The sequence below is a fragment of the Primulina huaijiensis genome, chromosome 12 (genome assembly GCF_012295235.1).
Source record: "Primulina huaijiensis isolate GDHJ02 chromosome 12, ASM1229523v2, whole genome shotgun sequence".
NCBI classification, from domain to species: domain Eukaryota; kingdom Viridiplantae; phylum Streptophyta; class Magnoliopsida; order Lamiales; family Gesneriaceae; genus Primulina; species Primulina huaijiensis.
The window spans coordinates 3113768-3137437 of NC_133317.1; the positions used below are offsets into that span (position 1 = coordinate 3113768).

Genomic DNA, 23670 nt, shown 5'->3' on the forward strand with positions numbered 1-23670 from the left:
GTCAGCAAACAAATAAAATGAAATAACTATATAATTTCATGGAGTAATTACATGTAATGGAGCAGTTGAGTATTGATCGACCGCCACTTTCCGACCAAAAAACATCTGTATATTAAAATCATTCGTAGTTTTCTACGTTTAATTAATCTCAAGCGACCTGGAAACTTAAACTTATATCTAAACCAAAAATGGCCACACTATTTACCATGTCCAAATATTAAAGATTCGATCAATGTTTGAATGATTCTTTTACGAATGTTCAATAAATATATAAAATATTTTGAAGTCACTCGTAATAGAAAGTTTGGAATCTGTTAAAATATTAAATATCGAACATGCCAACAAATTCTACCAAAAATTTACATTTTTATAAAAAAACAAAAAGACTAAAAATTGATATTTAGTTTCGAAAAAAGAACTTGAACTTTGTAGAAGGTGTGATGATTGTGCTTGACGGATTGAGGATATATTTGAGATGATGAATTTCAATTCAATAAATTTCATATTTTTGGATTTCAAATTTACTTCATATCAAGTTACGTAATTTCATTGATAATTATGTTAATTTCAAATTATGTACTCATATCATTTGAAATTCATCACTTAAATTATTTTGAAGGGAAAATGCTAATTGATGATGAGTAGAAAACGTCATCGTACCACGTTTCTAGTGTTAATTGGTTAGGAATAAAAAAATTATTATGTTAAAGGATAGCCGCCACTAGCATTAATCCAAACAGTCAATTAATAAAAACAATTAAGTTTATTATATCATAAGATTAGGTATAAGCACGAAGGCATGACATTTTGTGGCCTTTACTTTTTATAGTATTGCCTCATTTTCAACTTATGGCACTTCCTAAAGCGGGGAATGGTTACACTAAAATTATTAATATATTTTTTTTGTTTGTGAAGAACAAAAACTAGTCAAAAAAAATTTCGAAATCGCTTCCTTAATATATATATATATTAAGGAAATCGTTTCGTTGCAAAAAAATGGTTTCCGAGTGCATTTTTATATGATATCAATTATTTTTAAAACAAAAAATATTCCTTCAGAAACTAAACCAAATATAGGTAAGATTTCTATCTAATTTAGAAGTATGAGACACAAAAACCTATTCATCCTTTCAAGAATCCCTCCTCTTCGCCCTTGATTAGTTTCCTGTTTGTGAAACCTAAGTGAAAATCTCACATGCATTGTCGAACCCCCTAATCTCCCTCAACTTTCTCATGGACAGGGATCCTAAGACTTACCCTGCAAATATATCAGTGCAGGGATTGGCGTGGTGCACGAGGTTGTACGAGGGTCTTCGATGAGATTACCCTGCAAAAAAGGTATTAAGATAAGGCGATCCTAAGAAGAGATGTTGTAGAAACAAATGAAATTGTGAAGCGAGTTGATCAAATCTTATAGGCATCGATCCTAAGACTGCAGTCAAAGCCAAAACTGAAAAACGGCAAGAGAAGGCACTAATAAACGACATCGAACATAGAATTACCAACAAGAGAGCAATATATATACAGAAATTGAATTAGAAATCTTACCTATATTTGGTTTAGTTTCTGAAGGAATATTTTTTGTTTTAAAAATAATTGATATCATATAAAAATGCACTCGGAAACCATTTTTTTGCAACGAAACGATTTCTACCTTTTAACCAAATCTTTCATGATTTGATATATCCCGTGAACTTATTTAGAACCATACTTGTTTTGTTTATATGGAGTTTTAAATTACTAGACACCCATCCTATATTTTGAAATAAAATAATATAATCGAAAAATATGGAAGTAATACAGCTTATTGAAGATCGAATCGATCAGTTTGGATTTATGAATCCACCCGATCACACATGATCATAAAACGTTAAAAATTATGTGCAACAGAGTTAAAATTCAAATTCAAATATCGTATTTTATATGAATAAAATACACATTTCTCCCAAAATAAATTTTAAAATTATGCAATACACATATTATTACAAAATGGAAAGAAGATACGAGACGAGATTTGGAATGTCAAAATTTCTTGCAATAACAAATATAATAGCTGAAACTGAAAGATTTCCTATATAGCTTTGTACTATTTTTATCGACTACGTACATGGGACAACATAAAAAAAAAAAATACAGATATCAGCAGCATCTAACTTGAACCTAAGATTCAGTCTGCTGAGCTTCTTTCCGTGGTTGGATTTTGTGAGCTCTCGGAAACAGCATGTCATTCAGATGCCTTTCGGCACCGTACTCCGATGAGGCCTGTGAAGTTAAGTATGAGGGGGATTTGAGAGGTAAGACAATCTTTTTGAAGGATGGCAAATTTATGAAGCCAAAACCACATAAAAATATATGTAGTCCTAGAGATTCACGAGAGAAGTAAGAGTTGAATCAGGATCCACCGAGTACATGAAATTTGATTATTCTACCACTGCTGAAGATAAAGCATCCAATTGTGCATTAAGCCAAATCTCACAAGTTAATTGACATGGGATGGTTTATCACAACAAAATATAAGCAACTGAAACAAGCCTTTTAAGCTGGAACAATTTGAAAGTAAGGGAAAGAAAAGCAACTGATGTTGAGATGATGTTCTACTGTTCAAAAATCCAGTAAGGAAATTATGAACAACCTGAAAGTAAGGGAAAGAAAAGTACACACCCGTTTTTTGAAAGGAAAACGCAGTGTTTGAAGTTGTGTTCCCGAGCAAACCCGCAAGTCAAAACCAAGGCTGTCTACTCCTATAAGAGCACATTCCTGTCATTGTTTCAAGTTGTAAAAAATTAGTGCAAAAACCAAGCAACTGCTTATTAAAGTTTTCTGATGACTCACTAGATGGTATTTTTACTCCTTAATTCAATAACAATACATGGCTAGAGTGGATAATTCATCATACAAGTAGATGATGCAGCCAAGTGGAAAAATTTTCATAAATAAATTAGAACTTTAACAAATTTTTATGCTTCTCGGTGGGAAACGAATTATATCTGGGACGACTTGTACATGGGCATGGAAAATGTGGTGGGGAATGGTGATGTTTTAGTTCCTTACACATTCTTCATGCCATAAATTTCTTACTACATATGGGTGTAATAGAACCTTATGTCTAAGATTTATTTTCCAATACTAGATGACGGTAAAGCTTTAATCAATTTTCCCAACAGGTATATTAGTCAGGCTCACAATAACTAACGCTTTGAAATTGTGGTCCGTTGTTCAGAGTGTTACCTCAACTTGAATCCCTTTACATCTCCAACAAAGAGATTGTAGAGCTTGAGTGGTCTTTTCTCCACCAGCTTTGAGGTGTGATATTATTTTTGCGGCTGAATGTGCTATAGCATCAGGTCGAGCCCTCTTATAATCTTCTATTTCAACAAAATTCTGCAAGAATAATTAAATCACACTTTTCCTTCCCAATACCAAACAACATGTGTATAATACCTATCCCGTCTCATTTTATTCCAAGTTGTAAGTTTGACACTGAAAATATATCAGAATAGAGTCTGAAGAAACAGAATCAAAAATGTGATCATCAGTTAATCAACCAGATTGAACAACAGTATGAGACATACTTTGTCTCTTTTTTCTACTCCACTTATGACAACTCCATCATACTCCCCATTTTCCATATGGATCAATAAAAAATTGCATTGCTTAGCACTGCAGTAACATCAATCATTTAAGGAGAGAATACGGATGTCAAGCATAAGTTTTCATTCGTTTAATGAATGTAAAAAACTACTATCATTGACAAACTATTGCATTTTTTTGTCTAGTAACATACAGCATAAAACAGAGTATATGTCTCCTGTTCATGTAGCACCTCTTAGTATCCAGAAACTGCCTCTTCGTTATGTGGATGAAGATGTATTGAAATGGCGATCAACATTAATGAATAAAAAAGGCAGGGAACAAAGAGAGGTAAATTTGACATTTCTCTAGTGTCACATATTGAAATATATTAAACTTTAACAAGTACGAAGACAGTTCTAACACAACACGAAACAACATATACCGCTGAGATTCACGAGGAAAGCCATAGATTTACCTCACGTCCATGCGCTGACACTAACTGAATTTTAATCATCTCTAGTTTGTAAAACGAAAATCCACTTCCAAGGTTTTCTTCCTTCTCCAATTCCTCTGCCCAACTTGGATCATCTTGTGATTGTTCTTTTTCATATCTGTGGCCATCGATCTTCACAGTGCCTTCTTCCTGATGTTCATCGTCAATGTTACTTGAATCAGTATCACTGCATTCAGGATCTGATACATTCTTTTGGATGACAGAATGTTCTTCGATGAATGCAGGTCTTACAAGGCCTTGTATAGCAAGGCCAGAAGAAGGCTGTTCCATAAAATCTAAAGGATCGTCTGAAACAACCTGTGCAAAAAAAGTAGCCATAAAAAGGGTGTACATTTTTTACAATAAAAAAATATGAGCATGAAAGTACAGTATAACCTCCATAATTTAATATTTGATTGGTAAATCACTTCTATCAGACAATAGTCTTTCTTGCTCCCAGACTTGGGCTAGAGAGACAAATTGATAATTTTGATAAATTAATAAGATAATATTTCTTCCGAAGCCTCATACTCTATGCTACTGTTTATATCATAAATAAATAATTTAATAAAATCAAAAAAAAATTCTTAAATGTCATATGTTCTTAAAATATGAGTCTATTGCTACTTGTTTTATTTTGTTATGGAAAATTATTGTGCTGTTGAATGCTTCAATTGTTTCCTTGCATGCCACAAAACTCCAATATTATAATGTTATCCCCATCTTCACCATCAGTAGGATTATCCGTGATGTTGGCACGATCTTCTGTTGACATCATATTGGCAATTCAAGCTGTTCATATTAACATTCTTAAAGCAACATGGATTTACATACTTTCAGATGATGTAGAGTAATCTTTTCTGGGTCATCCTCATTACAACATAAAACAATTGTTTGTCACTTTTACCTTGTTTTTCAATTCTAGCTATTTTGTTTCAAGTTAGTGATCAGGTTATACTCGATACGGCAATCCAAAATCATACATGTTGAAAATTTATTTTGCCAAATTGGGCTATTTTCTTCCTTATGTACTCTAACTTATTTTCCATGTATTGTATATCAATCGGTTCACTTCTCCAAAACAACTTAATACCTTGTCTTAGCTTGAACTTCTCAAGCCACTCTTTGAGAAAAATTGAATCATGAAACCTCTTCAGGATATAATATCTTCCTCGACTCTCTTATATTTTCCACAATTAGCTTTCCTTTTACATTCATAAGATCTTGACATCAAAGAAACCATTATAAACAATGTTCTCTATCTATAAAAATTTTGGTGGTTGAAGTCAATTAGCATCACCACCTCTCTAATACAGCAGAAGAGCCTCCGATGATCGCTTGAGTGCATTGAAATTATGCCTTGACCGAATTTCAGATGAATTTTTTTTATAACCCCATTGCTACAATCCTGTTTGAGTGCTACAGGAATGCTCTTTATTATACTCACGGAAATGTTTCGCATACATACCTCACCGGTCATTGTTAATTTTTTAACAACTTTTAGTCGGGAAGACGTTATGTAGATAAATACTAGAACTTCTTGTGTTGTTATAATATAATTTGTTGAATATATCAAACTAAAGAATATTGTTTGACCACAATGAACTAAATCAAGAACATAAATAAATTAAAATTCAATGTTTATTATGTTATAAAATCTTTATTATGTATGTCATTTGGGAAAAAATATTTTCTATGATTCATTTAGGTTTAATTACATTACTTTTAATCATGTTAAAATTATAAATTGATTTATGGCTGTGGATGTAGGTAATCATGTCATATTCTTCTGCTTTTCAAAAAAATATCCAATAATATAATTTTGTCTATTTATTAATAGGTTTGTTCATTATTATTTTATTTAAAAAAACTCCAACATTTTGGTAGATTAGTTCGTATTTAATCAACTAAATCATTAAATTAAATTTGAGTTCTTAGTTAATTCAATATGTTCACACTTTATTGAATCGTGGATTTATTTTATAATACATACTTCTTTTAATTACTAGAATTTCAAAGGACCCACAAAATATTGAGGTTATATCCTAGTCTCTGTCAATAAAAAGTAGACTATTTCTAATAAGGATTCAAGTTTTTCTGACTAATTTCTATCATTATTGCCCACCAAACTTATTGAAAAAATTACCTCTGTTAACTTTTTGGCAAAATACATAGGATGAGAAGATCGCATTGTCTCCAATTTTGCCCAGTCCCCCAATGATCCATCAGATTCCTCATCTTCATCCTCCTCATCATCTTGAATGGCAACCCATTCCTGCAGATGAATGTGATAAAATTTACATACTGCAGAGCTACAACCTTGACACTAAAAGATAAAAGAATAGAAGGTAGAGTGCACACTTCACTGTCTTCATCATCATCTTCTTCATTATCATCATCATCTTCTTCATCTTCCTCACCATCATCATAATCGCTACCTTCACCATCCAACTCATCAACACCAAATTCAATATCAGAATGACCTAATGCTTCCATCTCGCTAATCATTTCTGCAGTATCTAGTCCAACAATTACTTGCTGCATTGTGTGAAATTCTAGTAAGCATCTAAAAAAATTGCTTGAATTAGAAGATCCTTAATATCTGACAATGCACTTGAACATTGGGATAGGGGCATGCATTGAAGTAAATTGGCAACTACTAGTGTCTCGAATCTACTTATGTTACACTCTTTCACTAGTCGCTTGGCAAGTAAAAAGTTCATGCTGTTGATTCAATCTCTTAAGCTATTTTTTTAGATGCGGATCAAATCATCAGTGGCTTCCAAAAGAGGGAAGAATCAAGATCGGAAAATAGAAATAACAGAAGTGTAAAGTCTTTATAGCACTACTCCAGGTACTAACAAGTCGTAAAGGACTGTGGTTGAATTTTATAGGATGATATCGTTCTTCTTTTTGTCAAAATCATGTGCATTGAGTTTAAAAGATATAAACTTACCACGATGGTTTCTTCAGAAGTGAGAGTTTGCAAGATGTCTTCATCGTTCTTCACTTGAAAGTATATATCTGATCACAAGCAATCGCAACTTTAGCAATGACAACACTTCCCATCGACAACCAAATAGTGCCAAATATAAACAAGAAATAATTGCATCTTACTTCCATGTTCATCGGTTACATAAGGCAGATCTGGCCAAAAAATGCTCTCGTGAACTTCTTCATTCACCAAACCAGAAAACATCAGTGTCGCCTTGCTATTCACCTAAAACAAAATCTTTACACAACATCAACGACATAGATTTTCACCCACAACCAAATCATTTCCATAAAATTAGCAATTCATCACCAATAAAATTCCTTGAGACGAAACTTGAAATTACACACTACTATTTCTGTGTATACCTCAATTATTGTCCGAGAAGCTTCGGCTGGAGTGAGACTAGCTTCCCCGTTCTCCAATAATTCAGAGTCCAAAATGTCTTCGAACGGATGATACCTCTGAGGCTTCAAATTATGTTTCACCGGACCCGAACCCGAACCGGAGGTCGGCTGCTCTTTTGCAGTAGCTCTTATTCTATTCCGAGTACCACCATTCACCCAACCTCCAGACCTTCTTCCAACACAGTTATCCCTCAACTCCCAGCACTTACTCCTACTCACCAACCAAATTCAATAGGGGGAAAAAGCTCAGTTCATTCCCCCAAACTCCACATTTTTTCAAGCATAAGCAAACGACCAAAATATATCAAAAAACAAGTAGAAAAATAAAGAAAAACAGTTACCGAGGGATGAAAACATTGGCGGCGGGGAGTCGAACGGCGGCTGTGGTGTGAAGTTCGATCACCAGCATATTCGATGACGGTGAGATGGATGTGGCGAATTGAATCGAATGAAGTTGAAATGATAATTTTGCATAGTGGAATATTCCATGCTTATGTTCAGTTATTGGAATGTGTGGTGGTGTTTTGTGATCCGAATTACCTTTTTGCTTCCTGTGGTATGATATGATGTATCTCTTCAGATTTTATTTTTTTTTTAAAAAAATTGTTTCTTTTTTTGGTCAAGTTTAAAAATAAGTGGTATTATCCGTGAGACTGATTAGTCGATTCAATTTATATTAATAATAAAAAATAATATTTTCGATATAAAAATAATATTTTTTTTGTAAATCATTTGAAAATATATCACACAATTTTGTGAGAGGATCTAATTAAATTTTTTGGATTCAAAACGACACGTAATTATTGTGCATCATATCAAAATTATTTACTCCACTTGTATATATTGTTATCCTTCAAAAAACCAAATAAAGAAACCCATCCATTGCTAACAATGGAATTTTGAATTAATCAATAATATAATTGTAATTACTTAATGACGAATTCGAGAAGTGCTACACCCAATACAGATATAGAAATGATAAATCATAATTAGATGAATAAATTTGCATTAAAAATTTTAATTATTTTTGAGAACATGTTAAAAAAATATTTATATTAAAGATTGAATTAAAATACATATAATAATAATTTATGAAAGGTCAATATATCATATATTGACAACGACATTCTTTTAAAAAGTTAAAAAAACATAATATTATATATAGAAAAAATATTATAATTTATTTAATATGATAGAAATTAGTGAGACTAAATATATAAAAACAACATAAAACTAAACAATCATAATCGAAATTAAACGAAATGGTATAATCACTGTAGATATTTAAATGTTGTTTATATTTTAGAGAGACATCAAAATCAAAATTGAATTTTTTTTAAAAAAATATAAAAACACTTCAAATTTAATTATGTATTTATTTTCAAATATTTAATGTGTGAAGTGAATGCATTAATACCGATAAATATTTCCTTTTATAACGTATTATTTTTTGCGAGAAATTTCAAAGTATAGCAAAAATAATGTTTTTATTGATATATAGATATTTTGGTGACATGATTTTATATTAAACCATATAATAAAAACTTAGAAAAGTAGAATTGTTGTGAAAAAGTAAAAATTTACGGTAAAAAGTAAAAATCTCAAACTCTCAAAATTATCACACTACACACTTTATAATATTTTTCTCTCAACTCAATTGTAATTTTCTTCACAAATGAGAGATCTATTTATAGAAAAATTTTACAAATAATCCAAAAATAAAATACATCATTACCTACATCATCACACACTAATTTTCAATATTCAACACCTAATTTTACCTAATTTTCAACATTCAACATTCACATTTTCAACACAAATATTTAACACATTTTTAAATAATTTTTCAACACTCCCCCTTGTGATGATGATCATAATGATTGTATACATTACGTGTTTTTATACTGCCTCGTTAAAAACCTTACTAGGAAAAACCCATTGGGATAAAAACCATAGTAAGGGAAAAAGAGTGCAGTCACGTAAACTCCCCCTCATGTTGACACGAACAATTCTTCACAAATTTCGTAGATTGCGCATCCCAATATTATATATGTGCTTTCTGAATATTGTCGTAGGAAGTGCCTTTGTGAAGAGATCTGATGAGTTTTCACTTGATTGAATGTGACGAACATCAATACATTTATTCTTCTCAAGCTCCTTGGTGAATGCGAAGAACTTAGGAGGAATATGTTTAGTTCTGTCGCTTTTTATGTATCCTTCTTTCATTTGAGCAACACATGCAGCATTATCTTCATATAGTATCACAGGCTTCTCGTCGAATGATAATCCGCATGAGATTTGGATATGTTGAGTCATTGATTTTAACCACACACATTCACGGCTTGCTTCATGTAGTGCAATAATCTCGGCATGATTTGATGAAGTTGTTACAAGTGTTTGTTTCTGTGAACGCCAAGAAATTGCAGTGCCTCCACGAGTAAATACATATCCAGTTTGAGAACGTGCTTTGTGTGGATCAGATAAGTATCCAGCATCGGCATAACCAATTATACTTGGATTAGCATCTTTTGAATACAAAAGTCCCAAGTCTGTCGTTCCTCGTAGATAACGGAATATATGTTTAATTCCGTTCCAATGTCTCTTTGTTGGATATGTGCTAAATCTTGCCAATAAATTTACGGCAAAAGATATATCAGGCCTTGTACAATTTGTAAGATACATAAGGGCACCGATAGCACTTAGATATGGTACTTCTGGACCAAGAATATCTTCATCATCTTCACATGGACGGAATGGATCCTTTTCTATGTTTAATGATCTAACAACCATTGGAGTACTTAAAGGATTTGATTTGTCCATATTAAAACGTTTAAGGATCTTTTCTGTATAATTTGTCTGGTGAACAAATATTCCACATTCTTTTTGTTCAATTTGTAAACCCAGACAATACTTGGTTTTTCCAAGATCCTTCATTTCAAATTCTTCTTTCAAGTATGACACAACTTCTTGAATTTCCTTATTTGTTCCAATGATGTTTAAATCATCAACATATACAGCAATAATTACGCATCCGGATGTTGTTTTCTTAATGAAAACACAAGGGCATATTGAATTATTTACATATCCCTTTTTCATCAAGTGATCACTTAGCCTATTATACCACATTCTGCCGGATTGCTTCAACCCATATAATGATCTTAGTAATTTCACAGAATAACATTCTCTGGGTTTTGAACTTTGTGCTTCAGGCATCTTAAATCCTTCAGGGATTTTCATATATATATTACTATCAAGTGATCCATATAAGTAGGCTGTAACAACATCCATAAGACGCATTTCTAAATTTTCAGATACTGCCAAGCTAATCAAATACCGAAACGTAATTGCATCCATCACAGGAGAATACGTTTCTTCATAATCAATTCCAGGCCTTTGAGAAAAACCTTGTGCAACAAGTCGAGCTTTATATCTTACTATTTCATTTTTCTCATTTCGCTTTCGAATAAAAACCCATTTGTATCCAACAGGTTTTACACCTTCAGGTGTAAGGACTATAGGTCCAAAAACATTACGTTTATTTAGCGAATCCAATTCAACCTGGATGGCATCTTTCCATTTTATCCAATCCTGCCGATTTTTACATTCACCAAAAGATTTTGGTTCATGATCTTCATTATCATTTATGATGTCGATTGCCACATTATAAGAAAATATATCATCAATTTCTTCTATATCTTTTCGGTTCCATATTTTTCCAGTATTAATATAATTGATAGAGATTTCATGATTCTCGTCAGTTTGTGGTTCTGACAAAACATTTTCATCATCATGTGTTTCTTCAGGAACATCATTCTCTATTTTGTGATCATTATGTGTTTCTTCAGGAACATCATTCTCTATTTTGTGATCATTGTGTTTCTCTATGAATTTTCTTTTTCGAGGATTTTTATCCTTGGAACCAACTGGCCTTCCACGCTTCAGGCGTTTAATGACATCATGACTATCTTCAATTTGTTTCTTCGGAATTTCAATTCGAGCAGGGGCATTTGCAGCATGTATATATGATTTAGTTACCCCTTTTGTGTCTGCAAATGCATCTGGTATTTGATTTGCTATTCTTTGCAAGTGCACAATTTGCTGTACATCTTTTTCACATTGTTTTGTTCTTGGATCCAGATGTAACAATGATGATACATACCATGTAATTTCTTTTTCGGTATGTTTCTGTTCTCCCCCTAACATTGGGAAGATTTCCTCATTAAAATGACAATCAGCAAAACGTGCTGTGAACACGTCGCCTGTCTGTGGTTCAAGATATCGAATGATCGATGGACTATCATAACCAATATAAATTCCAATCTTTCTTTGAGGTCCCATTTTCTTTCGTTGAGGTGGTGCAATAGGCACATACACCATACATCCAAAAATTCTCAGATGAGAAATGTCTGGTTCTTTACCAAATGCAAGCTGCAATGGGGAGTATTTATGATATGCACTTGGTCTGATGCGAATTAATGAAGCAGCATGTAAAATTGCATGTCCCCATATAGAAATAGGGAGCTTTGTTTTCATAATCATTGGTCTAGCAATCATTTGCAGACGTTTAATCAATGATTCAGCCAATCCATTTTGAGTATGTACATGAGCAACAGGATGCTCAACAATGATTCCCATAGACATACAATAATCATTGAAAGTCTGGGAAGTAAATTCACCAGCATTATCAAGTCTAATTTTCTTGATTGTATAATCGGGAAATTGATTCCTCAATTTTATTATTTGAGCAAGTAATCTTGCAAATGCAACATTTCGAGTTGACAATAAACATACATGTGACCATCTGCTGGAGGCATCAATCAATACCATAAAGTATCTGAATGGTCCACATGGTGGATGGATTGGTCCACAAATATCACCCTGAATACGTTCAAGAAACATTGGTGATTCAGTTTGGATTTTGGCTGGTGATGGTCTTATAATAAGTTTTCCAAGAGAACATGCTTTACATTGAAACTTATTATTCTGAAAGATCTTCTGGTCTTTCAATGGATGACCATGTGTATTTTCTATAATTCTTCGCATCATTGTTGAACCAGGATGTCCTAATCGATCATGCCAATTGGTTAATATTGAAGAATTATCAATTACCATGTTTGATTCAATGGGACGTATATGTGTATAATGCAATCCAGTAGGGAGCATTGGTAGTTTTTCAATCACATATTTCTTTCCTGATTTATATGTGGTAAGACACATATATTTCTCATTCCCTTCATTCATTGTTTGAGTATCATACCCATGGGAATATATATCATTAAAACTCAACAAATTTCTTTTCGATTGTGGTGAATATAAAGCATCATTGATCAAAAATTTTGTACCATTAGGTAACAAAAATTGTGCTTTACCACATCCTTTAATCAAGTCTACAGGACCTGATATTGTATTCACCGTTGTTTTTGTTGGTTTTAGTTCCAAGAAATATCTTTTATCTCGGAGGATAGTGTGCGTTGTACCACTATCGGGTATGCAAACTTCAGCTTTGCTCATAGCATTTTCCATATTTGAACTTCAAAAAATATGCAATGAAAAAAAATTAATGACAATACATATTTAAATATAACACATATCATAATTGTACAATAAAACATTATCATATAAATACATGAAAAATAAATTATTGTACATTTATATTCTACCACTATATTGTTCATTTTCAGAGAAATCATTGAGAAAATCTGCAGCATCAATATTGTTCATTTCTATCCCACCAACATATTGATCATTTCCAGAGAAATCATTCATAAAATCAGCAGCATCAAAATGAGTTGAATCACTCAAACGGTCACTTCGCTCAGTGAAGTTGGTCTCCTTTTCTTTCCCCTTTATTGATTCTTTATAAAGTTTGCAAAGATACTCAGGGGCTCGACAAATACGAGACCGATGTCCTGGAGTGCCGCATCTGAAACAAGAACTTTCAAATCTTTTCGAGTGATTTTCATTAACATTCATGTTTTCTTGATGCCTTTTCTGTGGATGGTTTGGGACGTTATTTTGAGATGAGTTATAGAAATAACTATCTCGATTATTTTCAAAACCACGGTCGCGTCCACGACTACGACCACTTCCTCGTCCACGTCCACGACCTCGACCTCGACCTCGACCTCGACCAAAACCTTGTCTTTGAATTTGATTTTGGTTTCCAGATTTAAATTCATTTTTACTTACAGCATTTACTTCTGGAAATGCTGTTGATCCAGTGGGTCGGGACTGATGATTTCTCATTAATAGCTCGTTGTTCTTTTCCGCCACAAGAAGACAGGCGATGAGTTCAGAATATCTCGCAAATCCACGCACTCTATATTGTTGCTGTAGTGTTATATTTGATGCGTGAAACGTGGAAAATGTTTTTTCAAGCATTTCCGATTCTGTAACCTCATGTCCACAAAATTTTAACTGCGAGATTATTCTATACATCGCTGAATTGTAATCACTGACTTTTTTAAAGTCTTGGAATCTTAACATATTCCATTCATCACGGGCGGTCGGAAGTATAACTTCCCTTATATGTTCAAATCTCTCTTTTAATCCTTTCCACAGAGCCATGGGATCTTTTTCGATGAGATATTCACATTTTAAACCTTCATCAAGGTGTCGTCGTAAAAATATTATAGCTTTTGCTTTTTCTTGTGATGAAGATATACCATTTTCTTTAATGGTCTCGCTTAGACCCAATGACTCAAGATGCATTTCTACATCAAGAGTCCATGGCATATAGTTTTTCCCAGTAATATCAAGAGCGATGAATTCGAGCTTTGCCAAGTTTGCCATGGTGGTACTAAAAATTACGATGCATTTTATTAGTTAATGAATATTGCAATACAAAGTAATGGATAAACAACAAGTACAAGTATTCGTAAAAATAAAGAAAACACACGAGGAGGATATTCTCCGATAAATACAAGACTGGTGAGTATGATAACCAAAATAATTAAAAATAACCTCGTGAAAGCCATCTTCTTTTTTTCTTCGAAAATTTGATGAAGAATAATTTTTAGAGAAGAAGAGAAAGTTGGAGTGATTGAATGTATTTGTGAGATTGTATTTATAGAGCAAAAACTAGCCGTTTTGTTACCGTTTATTACCGTTGGTGTATAAGAAAATAAATGTATGTATTTGTATAATTTTATGGTAATAATATGGTGTATATAATATTAGTCATATTTAAATAATTATGTATATCATATCACATTATTATAATTAGGTGTCATAAGTTATTTTGTTTAAAAAACCTTATAGGCTTTTATACTTGTCGTATCCCTTACCGGGAGTGTGGGATGTCGTCTTAACATCCTCCCAGGATTTATAACAAGTTTTTGAAAAAATTATTTTTATTATTTCTAACAATAACATTATATTATATATTACATATATAAACAATAAATAAATAACAGTAAAATAAATATTATTACTTTTGTTACCTTTTTCTTCTGTTCGGAGCTTGGAAAAATATGGAGGACTTTTAGAGCTTCGTGCTGATAACGTGTTGTGAAAAAGTAAAAATTTACGGTAAAAAGTAAAAATCTCAAACTCTCAAAATTATCACACTACACACTTTATAATATTTTTCTCTCAACTCAATTGTGATTTTCTTCACAAATGAGAGATCTATTTATAGAAAATTTTTACAAATAATCCAAAAATAAAATACATCATTACCTACATCATCACACACTAATTTTCAATATTCAACACCTAATTTTACCTAATTTTCAACATTCAACATTCACATTTTCAACACAAATATTTAACACATTTTTAAATAATTTTTCAACAAGAATCATATTTTACTTATATTATATACACACACACAATAATAATAAACGAACTTGTTAGTGATCCTTGGGCTCTCAACCTGTTGGACTGGACCACCAAACTTATCCGGGCTGGTTATCGATGAGGATAAATTGGATTGGGTTTACCTTTCTCCAAATTTATTGATTATTTTAATTCATAATATTCAAATAAAAAATACTTTAATTAATATATTAAACCGAAAATGTACGGAAGATAAAACATTAAAAATAATCTAAACCATGAATATATATAATGTATCGTATTTCTTCATTTAATACTAATTTATAGCCAATCAAAAAAAATTTTATATATTATATATATTTTCAAGTAATAATTTATGATATAAATGAAATATTGGTACATGCATGTTCATGGATTCACGTGATAGGAAAAAGGCAAGTAGAACCCGTGACCAAATGATTCGGAAAATAGATAAAGGACAACAAATCTCTGCATCTTTTTTCTGCGATTCAAGCCTGGGCCACAATAGACTAGGACAATTTAATATGGATATATAGTTTTAAATATTTTATTTATATATATATATTCTAGTGAAATATATAGGTATATACATTTTGGTTCTAAATTTATATTACTTTATTGTATCTCAATTGGATCGCTTCCACTCGAATAAGTAAAAATTATAAGATTTTTCTATACACACACACACACACTAAATATTTACAAAGTCTTCCCTCTCCTATATATTATCCCATCTCACCACTTGGTGACTATAGACTATAGTGTTTTCTTTATGGAGACCGGCCCCTATGATCATAAGGTTTGCATAATTTCGCAGAAAACGACGATGATGCATTAACTTGAATTTGTTTTCGCATATTTATGTTCACTTTGTTATTGTCGGGATCATAAGGACCCGTGACAAGCACATATTTCAAACATATATGTATATTTTTGATAAATCATGACACATTTATCTTATACATGCACTTATATAAATATCGATGATGACACTCATGTGTTTGATATTTAATTTTTCTATGTTTCATTGGTGAATATCACATTATATATCAGTGTTCACGTAAACGTACAACATATCAAAATTATATATATTTTTTTGTTGTTACTCCTTGTCTTTTTATCATGATCCAAACCGAAGAATCGATTTACAGTCATATATGCAAATTATGATGCTTAATTGTTTTCATGAACTCGTATACTATTCACATAAAACATAAACAATTATTTGTACTGCCCACGCATTCATAATATATACTAGTATATCGATACACTCGTTGCATACTTGTACAATATTTTTTTATAATTCATTTGATTTATATTTAAATGAGAATCAAAATGTAATTATAAAAAATAGTGCGAGATTACACAGCAATTTTAATATAAAATAATTTTGGTGAATTTGTTCATAATAGAGGGTCAAAAATGAATATACATATCTTGGTTCCTTGACGATTTCTATCATTATATCCTCAACTTTAATATTAATAATAATAATAATAATAATAATATATACACACACTCACACTATTGCCAACTAAAAATATATTAATACAAATATAGTCATCCTTCAACCCAAAAAAAATAAAAAAGAACTACAAAGCTACTATAATAATTGGACGGTTGAGAAATCTATAAATTTTAAATCCTTCAGTTACAATTCTAATACAATTTAAATCAAAGTAAAAAAAAATTCAAATGATAAATTACGGGAGTGATTTCAACTTAAATCCTTTCTTTTTAAAAGTTTACTATATATATATAAAAAAATCCATATAAGCACAATTTGAGTAAACCTTATAATCATCGTAATTTTAAAATCGCTAATTTTAGATTTCGGCATCCGTCTTGGCGTTAATCAAGCATGCATTAATTGACATTTACAACCACAAATTTCCATAATATATCTTAACAATTATATAAAAAAAGAAACGCCATGAACAATCGAAAATTTTTACAAGAAATGTTTATTGAACGGATCCTTAAATATTACCTCGATTTGTGTTAAGAAATTAATCCGTTTTGTGCAACGACTGAAGGCATGCTAGCTGTTTCATTTCTTGAATCTTGAAACCCTTCTTCTCAAAACAATCAACCAAAGCAGACGATAAAGCACGAAGAACGCAAGCAAAATGTAAACATTCGTCCACCTCTGCAATTCATGGAGCCCTTTCTTCTCCAACACATTACCCCCATTCACCATGCACGACGTCTTCGTCTCATCCGACCATATGAAACACCTTGAAACCATGCAGGAATACTCGTTAATCAAGAATGCATCCAGAGCGTATTTGTACATGGACAAGTAATGCATGAAGAGCCAGAACTTGGGTAGGTTGTCTTTCGCGATGAAGTAGCCGGAGAACAGGAAGAATCCGGCTAGAAGTACTGTCACTAATGAAGTTCCAGCAATGAAATTTGGAGCTACGGAGCTTAAGAATAGGACGAATGAGTTCGCCATTAGAAGTATGACCCAGATGACGAGAACAAAGTATGCAAACGCTTGCCATGTTGCGCAAAGACCCACTAAGAAATAGAGTGAAACCGAGTAAAGAAATGCGATCCCGAGTAAGTAGGGGAAGAAAACTAGAGTATTCGCCATGAGATAGGACGACAACCTATAAACTCCACTCGAGGTTTCTCTCAGAAGGATTGGTCTTTCGTCGATGAAGATTGGCAGGTTTTCGGTTGAGGAGGAGAGGAGGAATGTTAGAGTGAAAGCGAAAAGGCCAAATCTTTTCTCAATCCCTGATTTACCAAATCCAATGTTTATGTATATTGTGCCCAACACTAAGCCAACCCCCAAAGCCTGTAAAGTGTTTGTTAAGAGTAACTGCTTTGTTCTGTATATTATTTTCCAGAACCTGATGTATAATGTGACTATTTCGTGGAAACTCGAGCTTCTGTACCTTATTTTTTCTTTTGTTTCAGCAATTTTTGATTGAGAAGGGGAAGAATTTTCAGGTGATGCTGCGGCCGGTGAAATGGCTTCGGGTTTATGGAGCAGATTCAGTATTTCCATGGCATATTCGAGCGGATTAAGCTGTGGGGGAACTGAGAAGCCATTGCAAAGCAAGAAATCTTGAAGGGAAGAAAGTGTACCGTTGTGCACAGCCGTTCCTTTCGCTAGGAGTAGAATCTTATCTATGGTGGAAAGAATCTTGAAACTTGGCTGATGAATAGACAGAACAACAGTGCGATGGCGTGAGTCTGCGATTGATCTGAGCGTCTTCATTACATTCAAAGCTGAGCCACTGTCGAGTCCTGAAGTGGGTTCATCAAGAAGCAGCACCGCCGGGTCGTGGAGGAGGCTTAGTCCTATAGAAACGCGACGGCGTTCCCCGCCGGAGAGCCCACACGCCATCCTAGTCTCCGCCAAATGTTTGAGGCGGAGCTCATCAAGAAGGGTGGACACAATCCCTGATATATCAGAGGTTTTAGGGTTCAGCAAACTCGCAGAAAAGGCAAATGTTTCAGCCACGGTGAGTAAAGGAAGGCATGCATCATGCTGGGGAACATAAGCGGATAGCTTGCGGAAGGACGACGGGTTGAGGGGGGAAGAGTTGAGGAGCAGGGCGCCACTCGTCGGCGCGGTTCGAGCAGCCAAAATGTCGAGTAGAGTTGATTTCCCAGCGCCACTGGGGCCGACGATTGCGAGGATTTGAGATGGATATGCGGTAAGTGAGATTTCTCGTAAGATGTAAGTTGGTGGAGTTGGAATGCAAGGTTTGAAGATGAAGAGGGTGGCGATTGTGGTAGTGGATTTCATATAGGAGATGGATGAGGCTGTGATCGTGTACGTTTTGTAAGGCCGCGGTGGTGATTCTTTATCCATGGCGGAGCAAGAATGATAGAGTGGAAAGAGAAGGTAATTGTGGAAGGATATGTTAGTACTAATTTCTATGCATGATAGTGAAGTAGTGTATATGCCATTTGGTTTTTTTTTTTTTTTTTTAATAATTTGCTTCACATTTGGAAATCCACCTCTAGCTAGCTACAAGGAGTTGGCACTTAATTTTATACATTACCACAAATAAATAAATAAATAAATAAATAAATATATATATATAGATATATATATCCATTTGTTGGCATGAAGGGTGGATGAGTAGTACTAGCTAGTAGAGTGTAGCTAGGTTGTTTCCTTGTGCTCAGACGAGTCCATGCTGTAGAGTCACGGGGATACTGCATCAATAACATCACACACACACACACACACATATATACAATAATGCATTGAAGCACGCATGAATTAACAATATGTTTTTTATAATTCATTTACTTTTTATTAATGAGAATTAATATATAATTATAAAACATAGTGGTGAATTACACGGTAATTTTGATATATATATTTTAAAAAAAATAGAAAAAGAAAAAAGAAAAAATGATCCAAACAATAATAGAACATAAAACTTAATACTTAAAAAATAAGGACTCTATCCATTTAATTACCGTAACTTACATCAAAGTATATATATATATATATATATATATTGTTTTCAAACTATGTTAATTTTCCTTTTCTTCATCTTCAACGTAATATTTGCACAACATAAGATCTGAACCCCCGGTCAGATATCCTAAATTATTTAAATTCATTATATTTTTAGATTATTATATGAAACTTTGAATTTTTAAAATACTGTTATAAAAATGATATTACGTACATGGCATGTTATTGTGTTCGAGCCCACCAACTTGATCGATAGGGCACGACCGTTCCGACGAAGCAAGTTTGGGATGAGGATAAGGATCCGGGAGTAATTAGATATAAGATTGTATGTTTATTTATATATTTTTAAAACCTTGTGTTTAAAAATTTTCTTTATCTAAATATATTTGTATGATTATAATGTTCATCTAAATCTCCGACCTTATGTTATAGGAGTGATAATCAAGTAATGGAACATGACTTTTATTGGACGATATGTGAGATTAGTCGATTCGATCTATATAAGCAATGAAAAATAATATTTTTAATATAAAAATTAATATATTTCCATGAGTCGCATATAGTTGAAAATATTTCTCATACATTTGAAATGTGATACGATCATTTGTTTTTTTGTACTTTAATAAAAATAAAATGATATTTCAAATTAATCAACCACATATATATGTATTTATGGATTTGATCGCATTGCACTACTTACAATTATTTAGTAGGTCTCTTATGAGAGGTCTCACAGATTTTTATTTATGAGACATGTTCATATTTATAATAAAAAATAATAATTTTTCAAAAAACAGTCAAATAAAATATCTGTATCACATGAGTTTTTACAATACTGATAAAAGGACTAATATAAAGCTAGAAATTTACAAAATATTTTTTATTTACTGATTTGATTTGCAGAAAGTTGCTGGTGGAATTCTTTTATAACTGCCTCGTGAATCAGCAAAGGGTCCAGGCCCATTTGAATTCTGACCCTATCTCAACTTCAATTCTCCATTGGGCTAGTAATATATTTTTATTGGGCAAACCCACTAACCCGACACGGTGCTCCAGCTCGTTTCCGTTTCCCTAAACCTCAGCCCTCATTTCAATCACTTCAACTAGGAAACATCGCAAAAGGCGCCGAAATAAACTTTCAAACGACATCCCGTTCGGCCGCCCGTGAAATCTGGAATCAGAAGCCATGTCTGATCACGAGAAGAACGAATCCAACGCTAAATCAGTGATCGATCAGATCACGGAGAAACTTCACAGCCACGGTCCATCTTCGTCGTCAGATTCGGACGACGACAAGGACATCAAATCTTCTGCCGAATCAAAAAAGGCCAAGATTTATCGTCTCTTCGGCCGCGAAAAGCCTGTCCACAAGGTTCTAGGAGGTGGAAAACGTATGGATTTCGTATTCTCTATCTCTCCAATGGTTTTATCATCGACATGCGTTAGATGAGATACTGTTCATTTTTCTCATACAACGGTTTCTGGAATTGAGGTTATTGGATTGGTTTCGTTGGTGCATATAACTATTTATCAAACTGCATTCATTAGTGGTGTTCATACTTCATATTGTTAACAAGGATGTATTGTAGAAATACTTGAACGTACATGGAGAACATAGATAGATACATGTACGTGTTATTTGAAATAATGGACAATAAAGATCGAGAATAAGAACCCATGACCAATTCAGTGAAATAATATAGACGGGAGTTTGTACTTTCGAACTCTTCAAGAAATTTAAATTCTTTGTTATTGTGCTAATAATATTTTCAAACTTTAACAATGCCAACATCTTCTGATGTTTGAGTTCTACATAGAAAAGTGAGGCTATTTTTCTATTCAAAAACAGAAAGATTGCATTGTCTCCTCATTTGATGCTGTAAACTGCTCAGTTCCACAATTATTTGTTGTGCATTATTTTATATGCTCCGGTACTGCTCGCAAATTCCATGTAATCTACTGGAGGATAGTTTTTTGGTGCATATATATGCTCTGAAACTGTCAAAGAAATTCCTCTTAAAAGAGTCCGTGAATCTTGTAATTGATTTCTTTCATCTCTGAAATGGTTTATGGACCCGATTAGAGTATAATTTGCGAGTCTAGAGTTAGGAGAGTTGTGTGGCTGCTTTTTACACGTAGGCTCATGTAATATGGTGCATGTGTTCATAACTGTTATTATCACTATTAAATATTATTTTGTGCTATCTGACGCTGATATTTTCTGACAGCTGCTGATATTTTCCTATGGAGAGACAAGAGAACTTCCGGTGGTGTGATTGGTGTTGCCACCACAGTTTGGGTGCTCTTTGAATTGCTTGAATATCACTTACTCTCACTAGTGTGCCATATCTTTATTCTTGCCCTGGCAATCCTTTTTCTTTGGTCAAATGCATCCACCTTTATTAATAAGTATGATTCTAAACTGGTAAAGAAACTTCCTACTGATGACTTTTCTATACATTCTTCTCACTTTTCTGTTTTATCATGCGTCACAGGTCTCCACCTAAGATCCCAGAAGTCATTCTTCCGGAGGACATAGTGCTGGGTGTAGCTTCTGCCCTTCGTGTTGAATTCAACCGTGCTTGCTCCATCTTTCGAGACATTGCACGTGGGAAAGATTTGAAGAAATTCCTTGCTGTGTGTGAATCTATTTGTTCTTATTTCATTATGAAACATTGTTGCTAAACAAACAAACATCTAAGCCCTAGGCTAACTTTTGTAGTGGCGCTTACTATTTTGTTGTCAAACGTACTAGACTAAAGCATTTTGAATATATTTGCAGGCTGTGATTTATTGAAATTCATTAACGTTTTCAATAACTTTTCCATTGATAGTTTGAAATCCCATTCTGGTTTTCAGGTGATTGCTGGGCTGTGGATATTATCCTCTCTGGGGAGTTGCTGCAACTTCTTGACCTTATTTTACATCGGTAATTAGCTTTCTTGCTATCATCTCTATACATAATGGCTGTTATCGAATTGTAAGCTACATCATTACCATTTCCTTATCATGTTTTCTCTTCGTTCCTATATTCACCTTCAAAAATAGGTATCGTTTTGCTGCACACGGTGCCTTTGGTTTACGAAAAATACGATGATCAGATCGATGCTTTTGCCGAGAAAGCCGAGTCAGAGTTGAAGAAACAATATGCCGTTTTCAACGACAAGGTTTTGAGTAGACTCCCAAAAAGTCTGAAAGACAAACTTGCTTAGATATTGTAGAGTGGTGGTATTAGGTTTTCACGGTGAGTGGGTTAGGTATTTGTCTGTTTTAATTTAGTCATTTTGTTGTTCTGTCTCATATTCACTGTGTGTCTGTGTTGTTTGTTTGTTTGTTTACCACTAAATTGCTATATTTGAATTGCTTCGGGCCACTGGACTGCAACAAATTCTGTTCATTTTTTATATTTATATTAGAACTTTATTTAATTGAGTTGCCTAAGTTAATCGACGTTATGTTATTTGACTTAAAATAAATAATTAAATAAAAGAGGATATAGAAACACAGGTTGATAAAATATATAGAGAATATGTCCATTTACCAACAAGGAAGAACAAAAAAAAAGACAATTCCATGAGTTCGAGTGCACTACATGCCTTCATGGTATACTTTAATTCTGGCATAAATTTAAATAGGATTAAACAAATATATGGGAGGAAACAACTTAATTGATTTTAATATTTTCGAAACTTCGTTTTAGCTACGCTAAAGTATTCTGAAATGATTAAGAGATCATCTTTCATTGCTATAATTAAAATAATTATAAAACTTTGTTGAGCAAACTTTATGGAATCAATATTTGTTATTATTTATTTAGTTTAAACTCATAATTTAGCACGCAAAAACCCAAAATCAAGCCAATTAATATTTTTATAATCTGGAAATGAAAAATTCAGAAATCGGAGCACCGACCGTTCTTCTCCCAATCGCCGTACCGAGTTGGCTCCGGGCC

The 23670-nt window shown here is 33.1% G+C and overlaps 3 protein-coding genes across 3 annotated transcripts; 1 reads left to right on the plus strand and 2 right to left on the minus strand.

Annotated features, from left to right (window-relative positions):
- Positions 1-1939: 1939 nt before the first annotated feature.
- On the minus strand, positions 1940-8009 carry LOC140989923 (uncharacterized protein At3g49140-like). Its single transcript, XM_073459460.1, has 10 exons — positions 7807-8009; positions 7427-7676; positions 7184-7286; positions 7023-7090; positions 6428-6604; positions 6213-6341; positions 4049-4384; positions 3229-3381; positions 2662-2757; positions 1940-2262 (listed from the first exon to the last, which is right to left on the minus strand). The coding sequence occupies exons 1-10, from the start codon at positions 7872-7874 to the stop codon at positions 2161-2163; spliced, it is 1482 nt and encodes a 493-aa protein (XP_073315561.1). The 5' UTR covers positions 7875-8009; the 3' UTR covers positions 1940-2160.
- Positions 8010-17103: 9094 nt separating this feature from the next.
- Positions 17104-19258, minus strand: LOC140989187 (ABC transporter G family member 8). Its single transcript, XM_073458321.1, has one exon. The coding sequence runs from the start codon at positions 19095-19097 to the stop codon at positions 17316-17318; it is 1782 nt and encodes a 593-aa protein (XP_073314422.1). The 5' UTR covers positions 19098-19258; the 3' UTR covers positions 17104-17315.
- Positions 19259-20764: 1506 nt separating this feature from the next.
- LOC140989232 (reticulon-like protein B2) lies at positions 20765-23146 on the plus strand. The gene is made up of 5 exons (XM_073458385.1): positions 20765-21109; positions 21947-22127; positions 22214-22355; positions 22578-22647; positions 22767-23146. Exons 1-5 carry the CDS (start codon positions 20905-20907, stop codon positions 22928-22930), a joined length of 762 nt encoding a protein of 253 aa, XP_073314486.1. The 5' UTR covers positions 20765-20904; the 3' UTR covers positions 22931-23146.
- Positions 23147-23670: the final 524 nt, after the last annotated feature.